General features: G+C 41.6%; 1 protein-coding gene across 9 annotated transcripts in view; it reads right to left on the bottom strand.

The window, feature by feature from the left end:
- The window catches only part of LOC101042315 (microtubule actin crosslinking factor 1), a 393,287-nt gene that overhangs the window by 234,462 nt on the left and 135,007 nt on the right, over positions 1-23,818 (bottom strand). For 7 of the 9 annotated variants that reach the window (XM_074380572.1, XM_074380574.1, XM_074380570.1 and 4 more), the window contains exons 3-6: positions 12,367-12,456; positions 10,538-10,633; positions 7,404-7,481; positions 3,301-3,393 (exon numbers count right to left, since the gene is read on the bottom strand). In XM_074380572.1, the coding sequence (XP_074236673.1) occupies positions 3,301-3,393; positions 7,404-7,481; positions 10,538-10,633; positions 12,367-12,456 (357 nt within the window). The remainder of the gene's footprint in view (positions 1-3,300; positions 3,394-7,403; positions 7,482-10,537; positions 10,634-12,366; positions 12,457-23,818) is intronic. The other 2 variants (XM_074380581.1, XM_074380582.1) reach the window with 1 other exon arrangement.

The raw sequence follows: 23,818 nt of genomic DNA, 5'->3' as shown, positions 1-23,818 counted from the left end.
TGTCTGCTTTTTCAAAATAATAAAATAAAATAAAATACAATTATTTGCACATCCTTAGAAAATATACACAAGGACAAAAAGAACTGCAATGAAATAATAAACTTCAAAGTAATATTGCTAATAACATTTAGATTGTTACTTGGATTCATATATATTACAATTAATATATATGATTTTATAGATCTATGTGTGTATAGGAAAAAAGTAACCACATTACTGTTAAGATCAAGATTTTCAATATAAGAAAAAAGAGATACAATTAGAAAGTCAAAGAAGTTAAATGAAACTCTGTAATCCTAAATTTGAATTAGAAATATCAGTACGAATTCATGTTTTTTTGTTTGTTTTAAGAAATAATACAAGTACTGCCTAGCTCTATCCATAGAAAAAGCCTAGAAATAATGGGCAACCTAGGAGCATTCAGACTATGGTCAATAAATAAAGAACCAGTTCCTTGGAGAAATTAAGAATTTCAGGCCTGGGACAGAAAATATTAAAAAAGAGTCTGGAACACCTCATCACACAAGAAATAAAGGAAATTATTAAAGACCCCTACGGTCATGCCAAAGAACTCAGAGCTAACTTGAAAGCCTCTTTACAGCCAAAGATGGAGTTATTTGATTTTATTAAGCAGAATAATGGCTAGGCGCAGTGGCTCATGCCTGTAATCCTAGCACTTTGGGAGGCTGAGGCGGGTGAATCACGAGGTCAGGAGATCAAGACCATCCTAGCTAACAAGGCGAAACCTCGTCTCTATTTAAAAAAAAAAAAGAAGAAAGAAAGGAAGAAGAAAGAAAGGAAGAAGAAAGAAGAAAGAAGGAAGAAGAAGAAGAAGAAGAAGAAGAAGAAAGAAAGAAAGAAAAAGAAGAAGAACAACAACAACAACAACTACAACAACTATATTTGATTGGAACAATATTAAGTCTGTTTAAAAATCCATAAGAAGAAGAAGAAGAACTGTCTTTGATTGGAACAACATTGTTTGTTTAAAAATTCATGAGTCACAGTGATACTTAAAAAAAATAACGGTGAACAAAGAAACTATCATTGGTTACCTTTGGAGAATCTTAGGGAACCAACTAATTATTTTAAAAACTAGTAAACAGAAAGAAATAAAATTTTTAAATGCTGCAAGAAAATGTTTTGCTTTTTTTTTTCTTCTGGCCGGGCACAGAGGCTCACACCTGTAATCCTAGCACTTTGGGAGGCTGAAGTGGGCAGATCACCTGAGGTCGGGAGTTCAAGATCCTGATCAACATGGAGAAACCCCGTCTCTACTAGAAATGCAAAATTAGCCAGGTGTGGTGGCGCATGCCTATAATCCCAGCTACTTGGGAGGCTGAGGCAGGAGAATCGCTTGAACCTGGGAGGCAGAGTTTGGGGTAAGCTGAGATCATGCCATTGCACTCCAGCCTGAGAAACAAAAGTGAAATTCCATCTCAAAAAAAAAAAAAAAAGTATTTTTTTTTCTCTTTCAACACTTGTTATGACCTGGTGCGGTGGCTCATGCATGTAATCCCAGCACTTTGGGAGGCCGAGGTGGGTGGATCACTTGAGATCAGGAGTTTGAGACCAGCCTGGCCAACATGGGGAAACCCCGTCTCTACTAAAAACACATAAATCAGCCAGGCATGGTGGTGGGTGTCTGTAATCCCAGCTGCTTGGAAGGCTGAGGCAGAAAAATCACTTGAACCCAGGAGGCAGAGGTTGCAGTAAGCCAAGACTACACTATTGCACTGCAGCCTGGGCAACAAGAGTGAAACTCCAACAAGAAAGAGAGAAAGAGAGAGAGAGAGAAAAAAAGGGGAGGGAGGGAGTGAGGCAGGAAGGAAGGAAGGAAGGGAGGGAGGGAAGGAGGGAGGGAGGGAGGGAAGGAATTTAGTTGGAGTTGGAGTAAATAGAAATAGTTAATAAATTCTCCTTACCTCACACCTATGAGACTAACATTGGGCACTCACAGTGAGGGCAGGTTTGCGGCCAAAAAACAAACACATTTCTCTAAAAGCTCCTTTGTTCATAAGAGTTCCAAAAGGATAACTGTAGTCCTCCATGAAAGCTCAACAAAGTTTCCCATCCTGCCAGGGCACACCTGCCAAGTTCATGTTCCTGGTTATCTCTATGGCCTGAACTTGCCTGAGAATACCCTGTGGCTCCACAAAAATACATGTTAACCACCATACAATCCTAGCCCTACCGAGGCTGGTAACTTGGTTCCAAACTAGAGCCTCAAGAAACAAGCCTGAGCACTCAGGTTTTTCTCTCAGGAATCTGGGGAGATCTGTTGTTCTATCTTTAACCAGCAGGTAGCACCAACTCCCCAGCTAGGATGTTTCCTTCGCCTCATCCCTGGAGTCAGCACTTTGCCTTCTATTCCCACTTGCTGAGGGAGTGCTCCTTCTAATCCAGGCGTCCCCAAACTATGGCCCACACATGCGGCCCCCTTAGGCCATTTATCTGGCCCCCCGTCGCACTTCAGGAAGGGGCACCTCTTTCATTGGTGGTCAGTGAGAGGAGCACAGTATGTGGAGGCCCTCCGATGGTCTGAGGGACAGTGAACGGGCCCCCTGTGTAAAAAGTTTGGGGACACCGACTAATCCATCAGCCTTGTGTGCAGCAACGGGTATCAAGAGAGCTGTCTGAGAAATAGCTTTGTTTTGTTGAGCTAAAAGGGATGTAAGAGAACAGTCTTTTTATAAAAATAGGGCTGTATTTTTCCAATAGCAATTCAGATCTAAAAAGGATTTGCCTTCTTAGGAGGAAGGCCACGTGACCATGTGAACATTCTTCAGGTTGCTCTTGGTGTGACGGCTGCTACAAAGTTGTGCTTGCCAGCGCATATACAAACCCAGAAACTAAAGTGTTCTAATTAACGAGGCTTCTTTAAAGGTTATTAGAGATGAGGAAAAGTCTACATTAGAGAAGGATTATGAACCTTCACTCCACCCTTATAAAGCAACACCAATAGCTTTTCTCAACCCTCATAATCTGAGTCCTTCAAGAGCCTCATTTTGATTCAGCTGAGCAAAGAGACCGCTAATAACCAGACTGCTGAGGCCAGGGCCAAACCACAAATGGGTAAAAAAATCCCTCCATTTCATTAAGCAAAGAATTAGGAAGTTCTGGGTTTACAAAACAATAGCTTGTCTCCAGACCAATCTTAATTTCCTTTCCAACTCCCATCCACCTTTGTTCACTGCCAAATACAGAGAAGACGACGCAGTGATGTCTGTGAAAGGCAGTGCAACTTTCTAGGCCATGTCCAAAACAAGCAACAGGAATCCCATACTTCATTGACCCTACCTGGAAATGCAAAATAATGGTCCAGATCAGACCCAGGGTCAACTTGGGGTTGCCATCTGTGATGTCATCATTGCGAATATTCACTAGTTTCACCTGTAAAAGAAACAAAAGCAAGGCTCAGAGCTCTAGGACTTTTTGTTTTGATTAAATTTTTACATAATTTCATTTTTGATTTTCAGTTGAACTGATTTCTTTTTTGGTGTACAGTGAGTTTTAACACATGCATAGTTTCATGCAAATACCACCACAAAACAGTTTCATCACCCCAAAAAGGTCCCTTGTGCTGGCCCCCTCCTTGTAGTCAAACCCTACCCTCACCCCTAATTCCCGACAACTACTGATCGGATCCTGATCCCTTGTTTTCCTTTTTCCAGAGTGTTGGATAAATGGGATCATGCAGCATGCAACATTTTGAAACTGCCTTTTTATTTCACTCAGCATAATACCCTTGAGACTGCCATCCAAGCTGTTGCATGTATCAATAGTTTGCTCCTTTTGATCACTAAGTAGTATTCCATTACAGAGATGCTACTCTTTGTTCACCCATTCATCCACTGAAGGATATGTGGAATATTTCTATTTTTTGGCAATTATGAATAAAGTTCCTATATTCATGTGCAGGTTTTTATGTAAGCATAGTAATTTCTTTAGGGTACATTCCTAGGAGTAGGATTGCTGGGTTATATGGCATAGATAATGCAAAAAAACATACTATATATGGTATATGTTTGCTTTATAAGAAATCAACAGTGTTGCTATGCCATTTTACATTCTCATCAGCAAAGCAACCTCACAAGCACAAGATATTGTGAGTCGCTTTTTTATCGCCATCAGGGCCAAGATTTCTCTTTCTTTTATTTTCTGTCTCTCTCTCTCTCTCTCCTCACTTTTTTATGGCCATCAGGGCCAAGGTTTCTCTTTCTTTTTTCTTTCTTTTTTTTTTTTTTTTGGTTCTGAGAGAGAAAGAAGAGAGATGCCTCTCTTCCCTTACCAGTCTTTGGCCTGCTCTCACCTCCATTATCCCATCCTTTGTCACAGATATACACACCTGCCATGCCTCTGGCTTTACTCCAAAAATCTCATCCCAACAATACAATGTGCCCTGACACACCCTCACCCTAGGCTGACTTACTGCCCCTGTGTGCTGGGAACTGAGGCATTTCCTAGGATGTAGAACTTTAAAACTGGGAGTTTCTGGGCAAACCATCCTTTATCATACCCTCAGAGTCCTATGACATAGTACCCTTCAGCTGTCCTCTCTTTATCTCTTCCATTGAACTGAAACTTGTGTCTCTAAAGGACCCTAGTGACCTTCTCATATGGAAGCCTCATTTCTCCCTTACACAGACATTCACCTGGGCAAGTTTTTTTCCTTTTCAGTATCTTGGTCTCCTCTCTTCTATATGGTTAGGAGTGGGAGAACATGCCCCCTACCCAATAATTCCATTTTTCTTTTCTTTTCGGGTTTTTTTTTTTTTTTTTAAGACAAGGTTTCACCATGTTGGTCAGGCTGGTCTTGAACTCCCGACCTTAGGTGATCCGCCCACCTTGGCCTCCAAAGTGCCTGAATTACAGGCGTGAACCACCATGCCTGGCCGATAATTCCATTTTTCTAATCACTAACAGTTGACAGTTGGTGGGTTACCAGTACCAGCCAAGTCCACATTCCTCAGTCCTACCTCTGTCAGCTTTCCCTTTTCATTGTGAAGTCTACCTCCCTTGGTCAAACCACCTTCCAACCTCTGCTAACCTTTTTCTCAATGACCTCAGTACCTAGCTCCTATCTCTTTTCCTGCCTCATCACCCACCACCTTTCCTGACAATTTAGCATTTTTATTGATGTCCCAAATATTCCCCTATCTGCACAAATTGCCTGCCTTCTGAATCTGATGACTTTCATTTTGCCCTACTTTACCATTACCAAGAACTGCTCTAGTAATCTCCCTGCCCTTCTCTGAATCGACTGCTCTTTTTTTTTGAGAAGTTTTGCTTGACTCACTGCAATTGCCACCTCCTGAGTTCAAGCAATTCAATTCTGCCTCAGCAGCCCACACCCATCTAATTTTTTTTTTACAGGTGTGCACCACCACATCCAGCTTATTTATTTATTTATTTATTTATTTTATTTTATTTTATTTTTAGTAGAGACAGGGTTTTACCATGTTGGCCAGAATGGTCTCAATCTCCTAACCTTGTGATCCACCCATCTCAGACTCCCAAAATGCTGGGATTACAGGCATGAGCCACACCATGCCTGGCCAAATTCACTGTTCTTACCTGTCCACATTTTCATTCTATCAGAGCAACCAAAGCCACTTTTTGTCCTGCTTTAGACTTCCAGCCAATCAATTCTTCTCATAAACCTTGCCCAGGAGGCCGGGCGCGGTGGCTCAAGCCTGTAATACCAGCACTTTGGGAGGCCGAGGCGGGTGGATCACGAGGTCCAAAGATCGAGACCATCCTGGTCAACATGCTGAAACCCCGTCTCTACTAAAAATACAAAAAATTAGCTGGGCATGGTGGCACGTGCCTGTAATCCCAGCTACTTAGGAGGCTGAGGCAGGAGAATTGCCTGAGCCCAGGAGGCGGAGGTTGCGGTGAGCCGAGATCGCGCCATTGCACTCCAGCCTGGGTAACAAGAGCGAAACTCCGTCTCAAAAAAGAACCTTGCCCAGTAACGCCCTCCACCCCAGTTTCCTCTAGTTCCAGTCACAGGTAATTTTAATGCTGCTTTCTCCCAGTATCCTAAACCCTTCAGCAACCTCCACTTCTCCTACCACTTTTCACTTATCAATTTATTTCAGCAAATATTTATTAAGTACCAACTGAGGACCATTCATTACGACAGGTGAAGGTAAAATGTTAAGATCTTATTCCCTGCTCTCACAGAACCTACAATGCATTGGAGCAAACAGAGAAATAACAAGAAAGTAAGAAATGTTTAACAGAAGTAAATTGTTACGAGAGTAAACAGAAACAGAATTTTCTAAGTTAATGAGAATTACTGATAAGAGTGACAAAAATGAACTGACACCAAAAATATGCATACCATTTAACGTCATGTTGACCCTGTTGTTGCTTGGCAACCCTAGCTATCCCAAATATTTTCCATATGGCTCACTCTAAGCAGATGAACTCTGACTCCCTCATCCATCTTTCCACCACAAACCATTTCTACAACTTCATTCCCTCCCTCTGTCATTCTCCTTGTCTCTCAGAAGAAGAGGCATTTTTCTTTTCCTTTTCAAAGACGGCCATACCAGTTGTGCTCTGGTTCTCATCCATCAATCCCTCGCTTTGGTTCTGTCAGTTAAGAAGCAGCATGGATAGTGGAAGGCACACTAGCCACATGTCAGAAGGCCTGAGGTAAAGTCCCAGCTTTGCTCTGACTTGTGATTTGGGGCAGCTCTCAGTTTCTTTATCTATAATAAGAAACTGGACTAGTATAACATTAAGGTATCTTCTCAAACATTCTATGACTATTAGTACTCCTCCTCATGCTCATTTTCAATCTTACTCTATTCACTGGCTCCTCTTCCTATGTCTAAAAATGGGTTGTTGCCTTCTTCATCAAGGGAGGGAAAAACTTCTTTCTCCCTTCTTTTATCTAAGGTCTAGTATATTCTAAATATCTTTCTCCTGTATTAAACTGTTCGCTTAAGTTATCAATGCTTAACAACTTAGATCTTTTTCTCAGACCTGATGTGGCAATCAACAAACAATCCAAACAAACCCCCTTATCTCATTTTCACAGTGATATAACAATTTGGTCCTCTCTCTTCCTGGATGCTACACTTCTTTTCCATCTCTTTTCTAGTTTATTTTTTATCTTCATTTTGACCCCCACCTAGGGTGGGTCCACAAGATTCCATCTTTATCATTGTGTTCTTCTCTGCACAAGGAGGTGACAAGTTCTGTGTAAGGAGTACTGAATGATTTCTCCAATCAGAATACAATTGCTCACTAGCAAGTTAAGACTCAGAACTGGGTCAATCAGATTTAGCATTTACTGAGAGCTTACTGGGGGCATGAAAAACATCTCTAAACAGGGCCCCAAGGCCAACAATGCCTGAAGAACGGGGGAAAGCACGGAATGGTCTTACCTGTCGCTGCTTTAGGAAGTCCAGGGCAATCTGCACATTCTGCAGCCTATGAAAACGCATCCTGCCTTTTTCCCGAGGCTGCAAACAAACCAAAAAAGGGATGTTAATTCTGGCTAACAATGTAACCATACAGATCCTTTCTCTTTTATTTGAAGGACTAACGGACCACACAAGAATTCCTCACAGTAGAAGCTAGGCATGAGAGCATTACATAAAGCACCCCTTAAGATCAGGCCTATATGTATTTCAACCAGGGTCTCAGGTCCCCAGAATGCCTCGTGTACCACTATGCATCTCGAAAACACAGAATACTGTTTGACCACTAATGCTGAATCAATGCAACAGCTTCTGTTCAGGTTCATCTGCAGTCACATGTGGCAGAACTTGATTCTGGATGTGAGGTTAATGGGAACAGACTTTGGCTTTATGGCTCCTAAAATCACAGTTAAATGCTATTGTAGAGAAAGGGTAGAAAGTTACATATTGCACAGTAATAGATGGAGCCAACCTTATTACAAATATGGCAAAAGGAGCTCAAGATAGCCGATTTTTGGCCAAGTGCAGTGGCTCATGCCTATAATCCCAACACTTTGGGAGGAGAAGGCAGGAGGATTGCTTGAGCCCAGGAGTTCGAGACAGGTCTGGCCAACATGGTGAAACCCCATCCCTACCAAAAATATAAAAATTAGCCAGGCATGGTGGCACATGCCTGTAATTCCAGCTATTTGGGAGGCTGAAGCACAAGAATCACTTAAATCCAGGAGGTAGGGGTTGCAGTGAGCCCAGATCCCGCTGCTATACCCTAGCCTGGGAGATGGAGTAAGCCTCTGTCTCAAAAAAAAAATAAGATAGCTGATTTTTAACCACAGGAAAGGAGAAGTGAGAAGTTAGATGTGCTCAAGAAACAAGTGAGAAAATCCAAAATGTAACAATCAGAAAGGCAAAAATCAGAAAGTAACCAGTTTCTCAGGAACATAGCTGTCACTGAAGGAAAGGCAATCTTTATCCCAGCATGAAATACCCAGAGCAAACAAAACTTTGATAGTGTAGGGCTGTTAACATAATTACTCCAAAGAATATTATTTTCTGCCACTCAATCCCAGATGTCATACAACCCACTGGAGAGAAGCCCATCTCTATCCAATGCCTCTGGTACCCTGTCCAAGGCTCAACTATTTCCAGTCCGAAAGTGAATGGAGTCTCTTTGTCTAGTGAGTATCTTCAGGAAGGGATATCTAGCCCTAGAACATTTTATTCTGCTTGCTTTCTAATGATGCTTTTATTTTGCTAAAATTTGGACTGAAATATTACTCTACCTAGATTATGTCCACTTCTTCTGTGAGTCTCAAATTGACACTAATTAAAAGCTGATAAAATACAAGGTAGCTCTGTTGTGGGTGTCTGTACAGAGAAAAACATTGCTCCAAATTAAAATGGGCAAAAAGTAGCATAACACATGGAGAGATAAGGATAGAAGCATCTTCTGGGCACCTCCAACACTTCTAAGCAACACTTCTGGAAGAGGAGAATCTGTATACGGAGATGTCAAGGCCTCTCTGGGCACAGGATAACTTTTTCAGTCAAAGGTTTAGGAAAAATCTTTTTAGCAAGAACATTTTCTCAGTCATTTTAGCTAAACTAAGTGTGACTATGGCTTAGAAGATGATCGTGTCTATAAAATGGAATATTCTGAGGCAATGAGAAGGGAGACAAATGATTTTTAAAATGATTTTTTTTTTTTTTTGAGACGGAGTTTCGCTCTTGTTACCCAGGCTGGAGTGCAATGGCACGATCTCGGCTCACCGCAACCTCCGCCTCCTGGGTTCAGGCAATTCTCCTGCCTCAGCCTCCTGAGTAGCTGGGATTACAGGCACGGGCCACCATACCCAGCTAATTTTTTGTATTCTTAGTAGAGATGGGGTTTCAGCATGTTGACCAGGATGGTCTCGATCTCTTGACCTTGCGACCCACCCGCCTCGGCCCCCAAAGTGCTGGGATAACAGGCATGAGCCACCGCGCCCGGCCTAAAATGATTTTAAGAGAACAGAAAGGCCGGGGGTGGTAGATCACCTGAGATCAGGAGTTCGAGACCTGTCTGGCTAACATGGTGAAACCCCATCTCTATAAAATATATAAAAAATTAGCTGGGCAAGGTGGTGGGCTAATCCCAGCTACTTGGGAGGCTGAGACAGGAGAAGTGCTTGAATCTGGGAGGCAGAGGCTGCAGTGACCCAAGATCACACCATTGCACTCCAGCCTGGGTGACAGAGTGAGACTGTCAATTAAAAAAAAAAAAAAAAAAAAAAAGGACAGAGAATGAGGATATTGCCTAATCCCTCTTTGTTTCTGGAAAAAGATTTTGAACTATAATTTAGGGCCTGCAGGCAGAATATACTCCTCTTATACTCTGATCTTTACTCATAGGTACCCCCACCAAAACTAAATACCCTAGGAACATGCAAGTTAAATCTCAGAGTATCTCCATGCAGTGAGTTTGCAAACAACAGGCTGTTTTGAAAACAAATGGCAAGGTGTATGATGAGAACCTAGAGGCCAGAGAGGTGGAAAGAGAGTACCAGTTAGTCTGGACTGTGGAGCTGTGCACAATTAATTAACTGTCATGCTGTCAACTAAATTTTCCACAATTCTGCCATCTGGACTCAGAAAACACAGCAAGGCCACCAGAAAGCTATGGGTCTCCAGGTCAGAAGCCAACTTGACACTTCCAAAAACTGTTATTCTTTTAGTACCAACCCTTCTCAGCTAAGAAAAACAATTCCCAATCTGAGATCACCTAACAGTGACAAAAGGCACAATTAGTGTTTTTTTTTTTTTTTTTTTTTCTTTTTTTTTAAAGATGGGGTTTTACCATGTTGGTCAGGCTGGTCTTGAACTCCTGACCTCAGGTGATCCGCCTGCCTTGGACTCCAAAGTGCTTGGATTATAGGTGTGAGACACCGCGCCCGGCCCAATTCGTTTTAACTACTATCTTTGGGACCCAAATTCCCAGGTGAAATGAGAAGGTGGCAAATGGTAACCGAGCTACTTGGAGACCTTGAGAACCTCAGACTCTTTGATGGGCCTGCAGTGCCAGCAGTGCCAGCTGGGATGATGGCATCCCCAGGAGGACCTACTACATCATCATCATCTTCCTCCTCCTGCTCCTCGTTGTTTGTATGACGCCAGGAGGGCATGCTCACCAGACGAAGGGTCTTCAGCCCTGCTGGCTCCTTTAGCCACCAACCAAGGCAAAGACACAACAGAGGAACAAGAAATTCACAACACAAAGATGGAAAAGAGATGAATCAAACACTTAAAAAAAAGGAAAAAACAAATATGAAAATACCCTCCCACCTGCAAAAAAGGTACAAAACTAAATCAAGACCAGAGCAGATGGTTACATTTAACATTTCTTATGTTGAAACACATCTTCCGTTCTCCATGGCCTCCTACCCTCTTTGCTTTTCTAAGTCAACTATGGGAAAAAAAGATGGTGAGAATAACTGTCAAAGAGATATCCGGATGGTTTCTGGTGAAGAGATGATATCCTATCAGTATCTCCACAAACACCTAAAGGTTTTCAAGGGTTAGGAAAAGAAATTATACTGAAGTCCTTTTAACTTATTATGTAAGCAATACCACAAAAAAAAAGATCACTTTTCAATATAAAATCATTACAAATTCATCAAATGTAGCAGATACATTACCGAAAATATAACTTTGTGAGTGGTGAATAAAGTCCAGCACAATGCAAGTAAAAATTCTGATTACTTATTAGATTCATAAATGTGAGCCAGAGAGCAAGAACTAGAAATTACATGTGCCAGCTATGCTAATAAAAGCTTCTGCAAATTTTAGGCCATTAAAAAATATATAATTAATTCTACTGCAAGGCAAAAAAAGATATGAAACCAAAACAAGGGACCCCAGGGAAGCCAAGCCCTATTCTAGAAGGAGCTGAATATCACTTCAGCAGCAAAATCAACAGTGCCAAGTTCCGTTACTTAAACACAGCAATGACTAAGAAAGGCAGTGAGTGGGCTGATCTTCACAGACTACTTGAGCTTTATGTCTCTTCAGTTCTCTATTTCTCCACAGGTATTTCCAATATTCAACCCTGGACTTTTCTAAATAAAATTATGTTGTCTATGGCATGAGACAAAGAATATGAACCATATGGAATCACCTGCTCCCATTAGGCTCAAATATAGAAAACAACAGGTCCAAAAGTGGGTAATTTCCATCCCTCAAACAAAGCAAGTAGAAAAACTATCATTTGGCAAGCCAAAAAGCTCAGACAAGATTTGCCCTCAGATATGTAGGTGTTTCCCATAATCAATGTTAAAATATTTTGGAATAAGCAGGCATATTAATTATTCAAGGAGCCCAGATGTTCTATATCCAAAGCTACAGTCGGACAACCTCGGCACCTTTCCAAATCTGTGAGACTCAGTGAATCACGGAAGGGAGAAAGTGAAATGATTTAGAAAAAATAACTCCAAACACCTGGGCTTCTAAATGTAAACTTCAGATCTTTAACTGAATACAGAAAATTTTTAAAATTCTTAATAGATGGGAAAATGAGAGGAGTCTATACAGACTAGCAGTAGAACTCTAGGAAGAAAAATACACCTAATTCAAAAAAACCTTTAAATATGAATCGACTGTTACTGGAATATTAGTATCTAGAAATAAAGAAAAGTACTGTAAAAACATGCAGATATAAATGAATACAACTAATTCCTCATTTCATCAAGAAATGAGAACATACATCAATTTAAATTATATAATTTGTAAATTATAAGTCTGAGTTAGAAATAAAGTCCACCAACAATTCCTTCTACTTCTTCCTCCCATCTAACAGATCAAGCAGTGATGGCTGCTGCCCTTGCACTTAACAAGATGGACCAATAAGTCATTTATAGGGCCACAATTGTGAGGCCATTCATTAGCAGAAGCTCACCAATTTGATGCCCGAGAGGACCTCCAACAGAGAGATCAGGTTATGGCCATCCCGCAGATCTTCATAAAGATCATTGATGTGCTTGCGGACCTGTGAATGAGAGTGAAACAGACAGATTTTTATTTGATACTGAATTATTATACTATACACATAAAAATCTCTGGTTCTAGATAAACAAAGCATTTAAAAGTGGAAGAATTAATTAAATAAAATTCAGGAAGTTTCATGTTGGAGTAAAATACATAGGAAATGTTAATACTTTACCAGAAACGTGGGGTTTTTGTTGTTGTTGTTGTTTTGAGATGAAGTCTCGCTTTGTTGCCCAGGCTGGAGTGCAATGGCACAATCTTGGCTCACTACAACCTCTGCCTCCTAGGTTCAAGCAATTCTCCTGCCTCAGCCTCCAGAGTAGCTGGGATTACAGGCATGTGCCACAACGCCCAGCTAATTTTTTGTATTTTTAGTAGAGACAGGCGTTCACCATGTTGGTCAGGCTCGGCTTGAACTCCTAACCTTGTGATCCGCCCACCTCAGCCTCCCAAAGTGCTGGGATTACAGGTATGAGCCACCGCACCTGGCCAAGTGTGTGTCTTTTAAATTGATGCCAGATCTATTACACACTCTAACCAACATGAAACAATGTCCTAGAAAGTTTGGACAAGAAGATGGGGAATCTTAATTATCAAGTTAGTATGGGCCAAAATGTAATAGGATGGCTACCAATGGGTAGATGAGTCCAGCCAGAGTCAGAAAAGCCTTCCAGAGTGCTGCAAAGGAAACTAAATGCTAGGTACCCAGTGTTCCCTGGGGTGTACTTCCAATTTAATCCTTCTCTTACCAAATATTTCTAATACTGAATTTGAGAATAATTTTCTTTGTGGGAAATGTGAATTAAATTAAAATTTGAATTTTAAAATTGAAACTATGGAAACACAGATCTCACTTTGGGAGAAAGTGTGGTTAATAGCAATCATTGTACTAAATGTTTAATACATTATCTCATCTATCTCTCACATCTCTAAGGTAAGTATTATTATTATTATTATTTCTATTTTACACATGAGGAAATAAGGCACAAAGACGTTAAGTAACTTGCCAAGGTCACCAAGGAGAAAAACCGGCCTCGGTTTGGTCTGATTTTAGTTTTTGCCATTAACTACTATGCTTTGTAATCAGCCATCATCTCATTTTATTTATTTAATCCAAACAACGACCTTGAGAAGTTTATTTATTACCCCCGTTCCATGAAAGAAACCAAGGAAGCTGAGGCTCTGAGATGTTATAGTCATATAGCTACAAGTTAAGTGGTGGTCAGATTTCTGATTCAGTCCCAGTCTGATGACAACTCCGTCAAGTGATATTCACTACTGGGTGCAGTGGCTTGCACCTATAATCCCAGTATTTTAGGAGGCCAAGACCCCCCTAAAGTAGGATCCCTTTGAGCCTAGGAGTTTGAGACAAGCCTAGTAGTTTGAGATCAGCCTGGGCAACCTAGGAACACCCCATCTCTACCAAAAAAAAAAAAATACGAGGCATGGTGGTATATGCCTATGGTCCCAGATGCTCGGGAGGCTAAGGTGGGAGGATCACTTGAGCCCAGGAAATCAATGCTAACACCACTATACTCCAGCACAGGTGATAGAATGAGACCCTGCCTAAAATAAAAATTAAAAAAAAAAAAAAAAGGTGATGCTCACAATGCAAATGAGAAGACTTGTGGAAATTATAAGGAAAACTGATATTTAATATATAATTTTCCAGAGAGCATTAGAAAGGGCTACTTTTAGAAGTAGCAGAATTTTAGTTACTGTAATTTTTGAAGTAGAGGCTAGGATTTGGGGATTTTTACATTTGAGTGAAAAACTAAAGTCCTTTCCAATTATAATATTCAGAATAGCTCTGAAAGTAGAAGGGGAGGCCAAGTGCAGTGGCTCACAGCTGTAAAGCCAGTGTTTTGGGAGGGTGAGGCAGGAGGACTGCTTGCACCCAGGAGTTCAAGGCTCAAGGCTGCAGTGAGTTATCACTGCACCACTGCACTCCAGCCTTAGTGACAAAGCAAGATCCTTTTGTAATGAGAGGGTTTTTTTTTCAACCCTGTCTCAAAAAAAAATTAAGAAACAAAGTAGAATAAGAATGGAAACCGAACAAGATAAAGAATGGAAACATCTGCAAAGAATTCCTCAAAGAAATGAAACTTGGAGGACTAGCAAATGTTTTAGCAGAAGTAAGATGGAAAAACCATGTAAGACTAGGCATAGAGATGGGCATATGCAAGGTATATGTGTTTGTATGTATGTGTGTAAAGAAATAAGTAGGTGACAGGTACATTATTCAGCTGGGGAAGATGGTTCATCATGGACTGAAAAACAGCTTTCAAAAATTAAAAGAACATTTTTTGCCAGGTGTGGTGGATCACACCTGTAATCCCAGCACTTTGGGAGTCCAAGGCAGGTGGATCATGACATCAGGAGTTCAAGACCAGCCTGGTCAAGATGGTGAAACCTGTCTCTACTAAAAACACAAAACATTAGCTGAGCATGGTGGCATGAGCCTGTAATCCCAGCTACTAGGGAGGCTGAGGCAGAGAACTGCTTAAACCCGGGAGGTAGAGGTTGCATAGAGCTGAGATCGCGCCACTGCACTCCACTCCAGCCTGGGTGACGGAGTGAGATTCTGTCTTAAAAAAGAAAAAAAAGGCCGGGCGCGGTGGCTCAAGCCTGTAATCCCAGCACTTTGGGAGGCCGAGGCGGGTGGATCACGAGGTCAATAGATCGAGACCATCCTGGTCAACATGGTGAAACCCCGTCTCTACTAAAGGTGCAAAAAATTAGCTGGGCATGGTGGCGCGTGCCTGTAATCCCAGCTACTCAGGAGGCTGAGGCAGGAGAATTGCCTGAACCCAGAAGGCAGAGGTTGCGGTGAGCCGAGATCGCGCCATTGCACTCCAGCCTGGGTAACAAGAGCAAAACTCCATCTCAAAAAAAAAAAAAAAAGAAAGAAAGAAAGAAAAAAAAAAAGGTTGGGTGCGGTGGCTCACACCTGTAATCCAAGCACTGGAGGCCAAGGTGGGCAGATCACCTGAGGTTGGGAGTTCAGGATCAGCCTGATTAACATGGTGAAACCCCGTCTTTAGAAAAAAAAAAAAAGAAGAAGAGTATTTCTTCAATTTTTCATAAGGTACTGGCTCTAGATATGCCACACTTTTAAGTTTAATCTGCAATATTAGCGTTTTCTCCATCGCTTTCTTAAGTCTAAACAATGAACAAAACAAGACATCTAACTCAGACTTGCAGAATTTGCTGATTTCCAGGATGTAAATATTCCCAATACAACCAATTTCAAGCTACTAATATATTATCACTAAATGCAATGTTAGGAAGAAATATGCAGTAGCACACCATTATGTATAGTATGTCCATCACAGAGACACAATAGACATAATTAACTTCAAGAGCACAGACAATGCTAACACACGGCAAAATAAATATGAAATGAAGAACTTTGAGTATTCATTACATTTATTTTAAATATAATTTATTTAATTGTATGTTTACATAATTTAATTTTTAATAATAGCAATAACCAGATGTGGTGGCTCACACCTGTAATCTCAGCACTTTGGGAGGCCAAGGTGGGTAGATCATGAGGTCAGGAGCCTGGCCAACATGGTGAAACCCCATCTCTACTAAAAATACAAAAAATTAGCTGGGTGCGGTGGTGGGCATCTGTAATCCCACCACCTGTACTCTACTCGGAAGGCTGAGGCAGAAGAATCACTTAAACCCAGGAGGCAGAGGTTGCAGTGAGCCAAGATTGTGTCACTGTACTCCAGCCTGGGAAACAAGGGCGAAACTTTGTCTCAAAAAATAAAAAAACAACCCTCCTTTCAAATAGATCCAAGGTTTCAAGCTTGCAGCATGGATCAACAGTAGTGCACCATTAACAGAAATAGGCAGGTTATGGTTATAACGGTTGAATGAGCAGCGGATTTGATAAATTCAATTTTAAATATGATGAATTTAAAATGGCAGCAAAGGAGTTACAAATGAAAATGTTCTTGAAGCAACTGGAAATACTAGAATTCTATTTGGGTCAGCTGAGAACTTGTTTAGAAGTCACATGCAAAGAGGTGCTAGCTAAAGACATGGGAAACGAGCTTTCTGGATTAGGAGCAAAATAGAAGAGCAGAGTGCTAAGGACTGAGCCTTAGGGAATAGCCAAAATTAGAAGGCAGGAGATGGAAAAGCAATCAGCAAAGGACAGAAGAAAAAGACAAAACAAAACAGTAACAGTGAAAGAGGTAAGCAAAAATACAAGAAAGTGTAACCAAGACAGGAATGATCGCAGGTATCAACTTCTACAGCAGAAGTCAAGGAGGGTAAGGATTAAGAAAGTGTTTTAATTTTCCTACAAAGAGTGCTTTTATGAGACTAATTCTCAAGAGAGTGGTGCAGTGGAAATTAGATTATAAATTAATGGTAGGTTTTTTTTTTTTTAAAGTCAGATAATATTAAATACTTAACATTAAGGATTAAGAAATGAAGGGACAACTAAGTTAAATGAGGGATTTATTTTGATAGATAAACTCTGAACATAAGGAATAAAAATCAGGAGGTGACATTCAATAAATAAATATTGACTGACTGATTGAGACAGTCTTGTCATGTTGTCCCCCCCCCCACTTTAACCCATGCATACTTAAATCTTGCTATGTTGCCCAGGCTTGTCTCGAACTCCTGGGTTCAAGTAATCCTCCCACTCAGCCTCCCAAAGTGTTGGGATTACTAGCATGAGCTACCCCCACTCCCAGCCTGAATTAATATTTAGATAAACTGTGGTTGCTGGGCACAGTGTCTCATGCCTGTTTAATACTAGCGCTTTGGGAGGCTGAGGCCAGCAGATCGCCTGAGGTTGGGAGTTTGAGATCAGTCTGGCCAACACAGCAAAGCCCCGTCTCTACTAAAAATACAAAAAAAAAAAAAAAAAAAAAAAAAAAAATTGTGCATGGTGGCAAACACCTGTAGTCCCAGCTACTTGGGAGGCTGAGGCAGGAGAATTGCACATGCAGGGGTTGCAGTGAGCCAAGATCACACCACTGCACTCACTCCAGCCTGGGCAACAGAGCAAGACTCGTCAATCAATCAATCAATAGCAGTTGGTCTTGAGGACCAACTGAGGTCATGTTATCAAAAGGATATTAAACACCATAGAGTATTGAAAAGACAAAGGAGGCAACTTGAAATGTAAAGTTAATTTCACACAAATGTCCTAATGTCTTTTTCTCAAAATTCTGATTATGTGTTACACCTGTGACAGCAAAACTTGTACATATTATAAGAAATTTAGATGAGAACTAGCCTATTATGCCTCTCAATCTTTGTCTGACTAAAGTAACCAAATGACTATAAAAATAAAACTACTGGCTGGGAACGGTCGTTTACACCCGTAATCCCAGCACTTTGGGAAGCTGAGGCAGACGGACCACCTGAGGTCAGGAGCTCAAGACCAGCCTGGCCAACATGGCAAAACCTTGTCTCTACTAAAAATACAAAAATTGGCCCAATCATGGTGTCGCAAAAAAACAAACAAAAAAAGGGAAAAAAAAAAAAAAAAAAGGAAAAACAAAACAAAACAAACAAATTAACTGGGCATGATGCCACGCCCCATAATCTCAGCTACTTGGGAGGGTGAGGCAGGAGAATTCCCTTGAACCCGGGAGGGGCGGAGGCTGCAGTGAGCTGAGATGGTGCTCATCTCAGCAGAGCAAGACTCCATCTCAATAAAAAACTGGTCGGGTACAATGGCTCACTCCTGTAATCTCAGCACTCTGGGAGGCGAAGATGGACAGATCACGAACTCAGGAGTTCCAGACCAGCTGGGCCAACATAGTGAAACTCTGTCTCTACTAAAAATACAAAAAATCAGCTGGGTGTGGAGGCAGGCACCTATAATCCCAGGAGGCTGAGGCAGGAGAACTGCCTGAACCTGTGAGGTGGAGGTTACAGTGAGCTGAGATCGCAACACTGCACTCCAGCCCAGGCATAGTGCAAGACTCTGCCTCTAAATAAATAAATAAATGCATACATACAGACGTACAAAAATTAGCTGGGTGTGGTGCCGAGCACCTGTAATTCCATCTACTTGGGAGGTTGAGACAGGAGAATTGCTTGAACCCAGGAGGGGGGAGTTGCAATGAGCCAAGACTGCGCCACTGCACTCCAGCCTGGGCAACAGAGTGAGACTCTGTGTCAAAAAAGAATTCAAATAAATAAATAAAACTATTGAATAGATACAGAGAGAGGTAATGGGGGAGGAAAATACAAAGACTTTTTTTTTCCTGCTTCTCTGGAAAATTGTCAACAACAGAAAACAGTGTTTTTAAGCATACTAGACACAGCTCTACCAAAAGAAGGGTAAAGAACTAGCTATTGTTTACTGGGTGCTTCTGTGTCAGGAATTTTTCAGACACAGAGATAGGATTTGGAGGGTTCAATTAATATGTCCCAAATCACATATTTACTAAATTGCCAGGCTGATCAAATCCGGATCTATCACATCCTAAAATCCTCATCTCTTCTGTTCATACTAGTTTGCCTGTGAAGTTTTCCACAAATCTCTTGGGATAAAGACCAGTGGACTAATCATCAAAATTTCAGAAGGCCAGGAGCAGTAGCTCAAGCATGTTATTCCAGCACTTTGGGAGGCCAAGACAGGAAGATTACTTGAGCCCGAGAGTTTGAGACCAGTTGCAGCAACACAGTAAGATTCCATCTCTACAAAAAATTTTATAAACTAGCCAGGTGTGGTGGTACATGCCTACAGTCCCAGCTACTCAGGAGGCTGAAGCGGGGAGGACTGCTTGAGCCCAGGAGACTGAGGCTGTGGGGAGCTATTATCACACCTCTGCACTCCAGCCTGGGTAACAGAGCAAGATCCTGTCTCAAAAAAAGAAAACATTTTAGAAGGAGTCAACTGAAGCAAGACTGTTCAAGAATCATCAATATGGATGCTTCTTTCTAACAAATAATTATACTTTTTGTCAGGGCCTTGCCTGTTTGCACTCCCTCAGAAAATCATTGTCAAAATTAGTAAATGGCTCCAAAGAAGATAAATAAATGGATAATAAACACATTAAAAGATACTCAACATCATTAGCCATAGGGTAAATATAAATCAAAACCGCAGTGGTTCATACCCTCTAGGACGTCTATTTAAAAGACAGATAATAAGCATTAGCAAAAATGCAGAGAAACTAGAACCCTCATACACTGTTGGTGGGGAGGTAAAATGACGTAGTCCCTTTGAAAATAATGTGATGGTTACCAACAAGTGAAACACAAGTTACCACATGACCCAGCAGTTCTGCTCCTAGGTATGTAACTGAAGAGAACTAAAAACATATGTCCAGACAAAAACTTATAAATGAATGTTCATTGTAGCATTGTCCATAACAGCCAAAAAGTGAAAGCAACTCAAATGTCCATCAATTGATAAATGGATAAACAAATCATGATATAGCTATATAATGGGATATTTGCCAATAAATAAAAAGAAATAAAAGACTGATTTTGCTACAATGTGAATGAACCTTGAAAACATTATGCTAAATAAAAGAAGTCAGTTACAGCTGGGCACGCCTATAATCCCAGCACTTTGGGAAGCCAAAGCCGGCAGACCACTTGAGGTCATGAGTTTGAGACCAATCTCGGCAACATGGCAAAACCTGTCTCTACTGAAAATACAAAAATTAGCCAAGCATGGTAATGGGGACCTGCAATCTTGGCTACTCAGGAGGCTGAGACAGGAGAATCACTTGAACCCATATTAAGAGTTACTGAATTGTATACTTTAAATGGGTGACTTGTATTATATGATAATTAAGCATTTTTTTTTTTTTTTGAGACAGGATCACTTCATCACCCAAATTAATATCCCCCAAATCACACATCTAGTAAACAGCTAGGCTGATCAAATCCAGGACTGGAGTGTGGTGGTACGATCTTGGCTCACTGTAACTTCTACCTCCCAGGATCAAGAGATTATCAGGCCTCAGCCCCTTCCCCAAGAAACTGGAATTACAGGTGTGGGCGACTCCATCCAGCTAATTTTTATATTTTTAGTAGAGACAAGGTTTTGCCATGTTGGCCAGGCTGGTCTTGAACTGCTCCTCAAGTGATCTGCCAGCCTTCATCTCCCAAAGTGCTGGGATTGCAGGCATCAGCCACCACGCCCTGCCAGCTTTTTTTATTTGAAACAAGTTCGCAACCATGGCTCACTTCAGCCTCAACCTCTGCAGTGAGCCAGTTCAAGCGATCCTTCTTGAGTAGCTGGGACTACAGGTACAGACCACCCTAATTTAATTTTTTTTTCTGTAGAGACAAGGGTTGTCGGGGCAAGACGGTGTCTCACTATGCTACCCAGGTTGGTGTCAAACTCTTGGCCTCAAGAGATCATCTCGAGTCAGCCTCCCAAAGTGTTGGGATTACAGGTAGGTGTGGACCACTGTGCCTGGCCATAAAGTTTTTTTGTTGTTGTTGTTGTTTTCTGGGAGTTAGGGTCTCACTTTCATTGCCCAGGCTAGAGTGCAGTGGCATGATCACAGCTCAGTATAGCCTTGACTTCCCAGGCTTAGGTGATCCTCTCACCTCAGTCTCCCGAGTAATTGAGACTACAGGTACGTACCACCGTGCCTGGCTAGTTTTTTAAATTTTTTGTAGAAATGAGGTTTTGCCATATTGCCCAGGCTAGTCTCGAACTCCTGGGTTCAAGCAATCCGCCAGTCTCAGCTTCCTGAAGTGCTGGGATTACAAGCATGAGCTATGGCACCCAGCTATAAATCAATTTTTTAAAATTAGTGAATAATTAGATTTTGAGAAACCAAGTCCAATCTTCCAATCTTCCCCAATGCCCATGCATTAATAAGTCAAGGAGGGCTCTGCTGGCTCCATTTTCTTTTTCTTTTTTTTTTTCTTTTTTTGAGGTGGAGTCTCACTCTGTTGCACAGGCTGGCGTGCAATGGTGCAATCACTACAACCTCCACTTACCAGGTTCAAGCGGTTCTCCTGCTTCAGCCTCCGAAGTAGCTGGGATTACAGGCATGCGCCACCATACCCAGCTAATTTTTGTGTTTTTAGTAGAGACAGGTTTCACCATGTTGGTAATGCTGGTCTTAAACTACTGACCTTAAGTGACTCGCCCACCTTGGCCTCCCAAAGTCCTGACATTACAGGAATGAGCCACTACGTTTGGCCTCGTAGTATTGTTTGATACCTGCCAGAAACCTGATCTAGAAAACCTTTCCTCTAAACAATTAAAAGGAAGCCGGGAACAGTGGCTCAAGCCTGTAATCCCAGCACTTTGGGAGGCCGAAGCGGTTGGATCACGAGGTCAAGAGATCGAGACCATCCTGGTCAACATGCTGAAACCCCGTCTCTACTAAAAATACACAAACATTAGCTGGGCATGGTGGCACGTGCCTGTAATCCCAGCTACTCAGGAGGCTGAGGCGGGAGAATTGCCTGAACCCAGGAGGCGGAGGTTGCGGTGAGCCAAGATCGCGCCATTGCACTCCAGCCTGGGAAACAAGAGCGAAACTCCGTCTCACCAAAAAAAAAAAAAAAAAAAGAAGATGTAAGCAGCTTGACTTCCTTGACTCAAAACCATGTTGAAGAGCAATATATAGGTCAGAGGAGAACATTTTAAAGAGAAAAGTATGTTATTTAACTCTCTCCTACACCTATTAAAAGATACAGGGAAAGGGAAAGTGAGCCTAGTAACTTCAGATAGATTTCTGAATGGCAGATTTCCAAACTGTAAAAGCAGAAACCATATTGATTCATTGGCCAAATCTGTCTTCAAAGAAAAGCCTATCACTAAAAAAAAAGACTATAGTTGTGCTAGACTTCTTTACTCTGTCTGGAAAGAACTACACTCACATTCAGGGAATAAAAGTAGCAATGGGAATCCCTGTTTGAGAGTGGGGGTGGGAGGGGAGCAAAGTGTGAGGTTCTTTGCATAAGAATTCTATCCTATCTCTGTTTTGAGAATTGCCTAAAATTTGAGGAATCTAACAGTGGTATCAGTCAACCCTGATTAACAGATTCTCTAAGAATGTGGATGATTCTAAAATCCAGAGGCCTAGTGCGGTTGTTCATGCCTATAATCCCAGTACTTTGGGAGGCCAACGTGGGGAGATCACCTGAGGTGGGGAATTTGAGACCCGCTCTACTAAAAATACAAAATTAGCTGGGTGTGGTGGTGGCACATGCCTGTAATCCCAGCTACTTGGGAGGCTGAGGAAAGAGAATTGCTTGAAACGGGGAGGCAGAGGTTTTGGTGAACCGAGATGGTACCGCTGCACTCCAGCCTGGGCAAGAGCAAAATTCTGTCTCAAATAAATAAATAAATAAAATAAGACAAAATAAAATTTTACAAAAGGTACCTTTACTTTTAATAGGCAGGCACTTAAGCATAGGGAATAGAAAATGCAGAGTAAAGCCCAAGTCCAAATGGAGACCAAATGGAGGCCTGAGAAGCATTTAGAGTGAAATTAAGCCCTAAAAAATCAGGGCCAGGCAAAAACAGCCACAAACCACTACCACATAGTCACATGTAGGCCTCAAAGGCAACGGTCCTTTCCTTAGCATCTAACCAGCACTACTTTGTCAATTTCTTTTTTTTTTATTATTATTTTTTATTTTTTTAAAGACGTGGTTTCACCATGCTGGTCAGGCTGGTCTTGAACTCCTGACCTCAGGTGATCCACCTGCCCTGGCCTCCAAAGTGCTTGGATTACAGGCGTGAGCCACTATGCCAGGCCTACTTTGTCAATTTCTTAAATTAAACCCCACTGCCAGTCTCATTCTGATATCTCCCACAGACATAAATAAGTAAAAAGGAGCCAGTGAATTGACCCATGTGGTCAACACAGAGGCTGCACCGGAGAAAATACCTGGAATCAGTGCTAACCTGTTTTATTTATTTATTTATTTATTTATTTATTTATTTATTTATTTATTTATTTGAGATGGAGTTTCACTCTTGTTACCCAGGCTGGAGTGCAATGGCGCGATCTTGGCTCACCGCAAACTCCACCTCCTGGGTTCAAGCAATTCTCCTGCCTGAGCCTCCTGAGTAACTGGGATTACAGGCACGCGCCACCATGCCCAGCTAATTTTTTGTATTTTTAGTAGAGACGGGGTTTCACCATGTTGACCAGGATGGTCTCGATCTCTCAACCTCAAGATCCACCCGCCTCGGCCTCCCAAAGTGCTGGGATTACAGGCTTGAGCCACTGTGCCCGGCCCCTGTATTCAACTAGAGAGGCTGAAACAGAAATAGAGAAACTGTAAGTGGGCCAGGTGTGGTGGCTCACGCCTATAATCCCAGTACTTTGAGAGGCCAAAGCAGGAAGATCCCTTGGGCACAGAGTTGGAGACCAGCCTGGGCAACA

This window comes from Saimiri boliviensis, chromosome 11 (assembly GCF_048565385.1).
Source record: "Saimiri boliviensis isolate mSaiBol1 chromosome 11, mSaiBol1.pri, whole genome shotgun sequence".
In the NCBI taxonomy this organism is placed as follows: domain Eukaryota; kingdom Metazoa; phylum Chordata; class Mammalia; order Primates; family Cebidae; genus Saimiri; species Saimiri boliviensis.
This window is presented reverse-complemented; position numbering and strand designations above follow the sequence as displayed.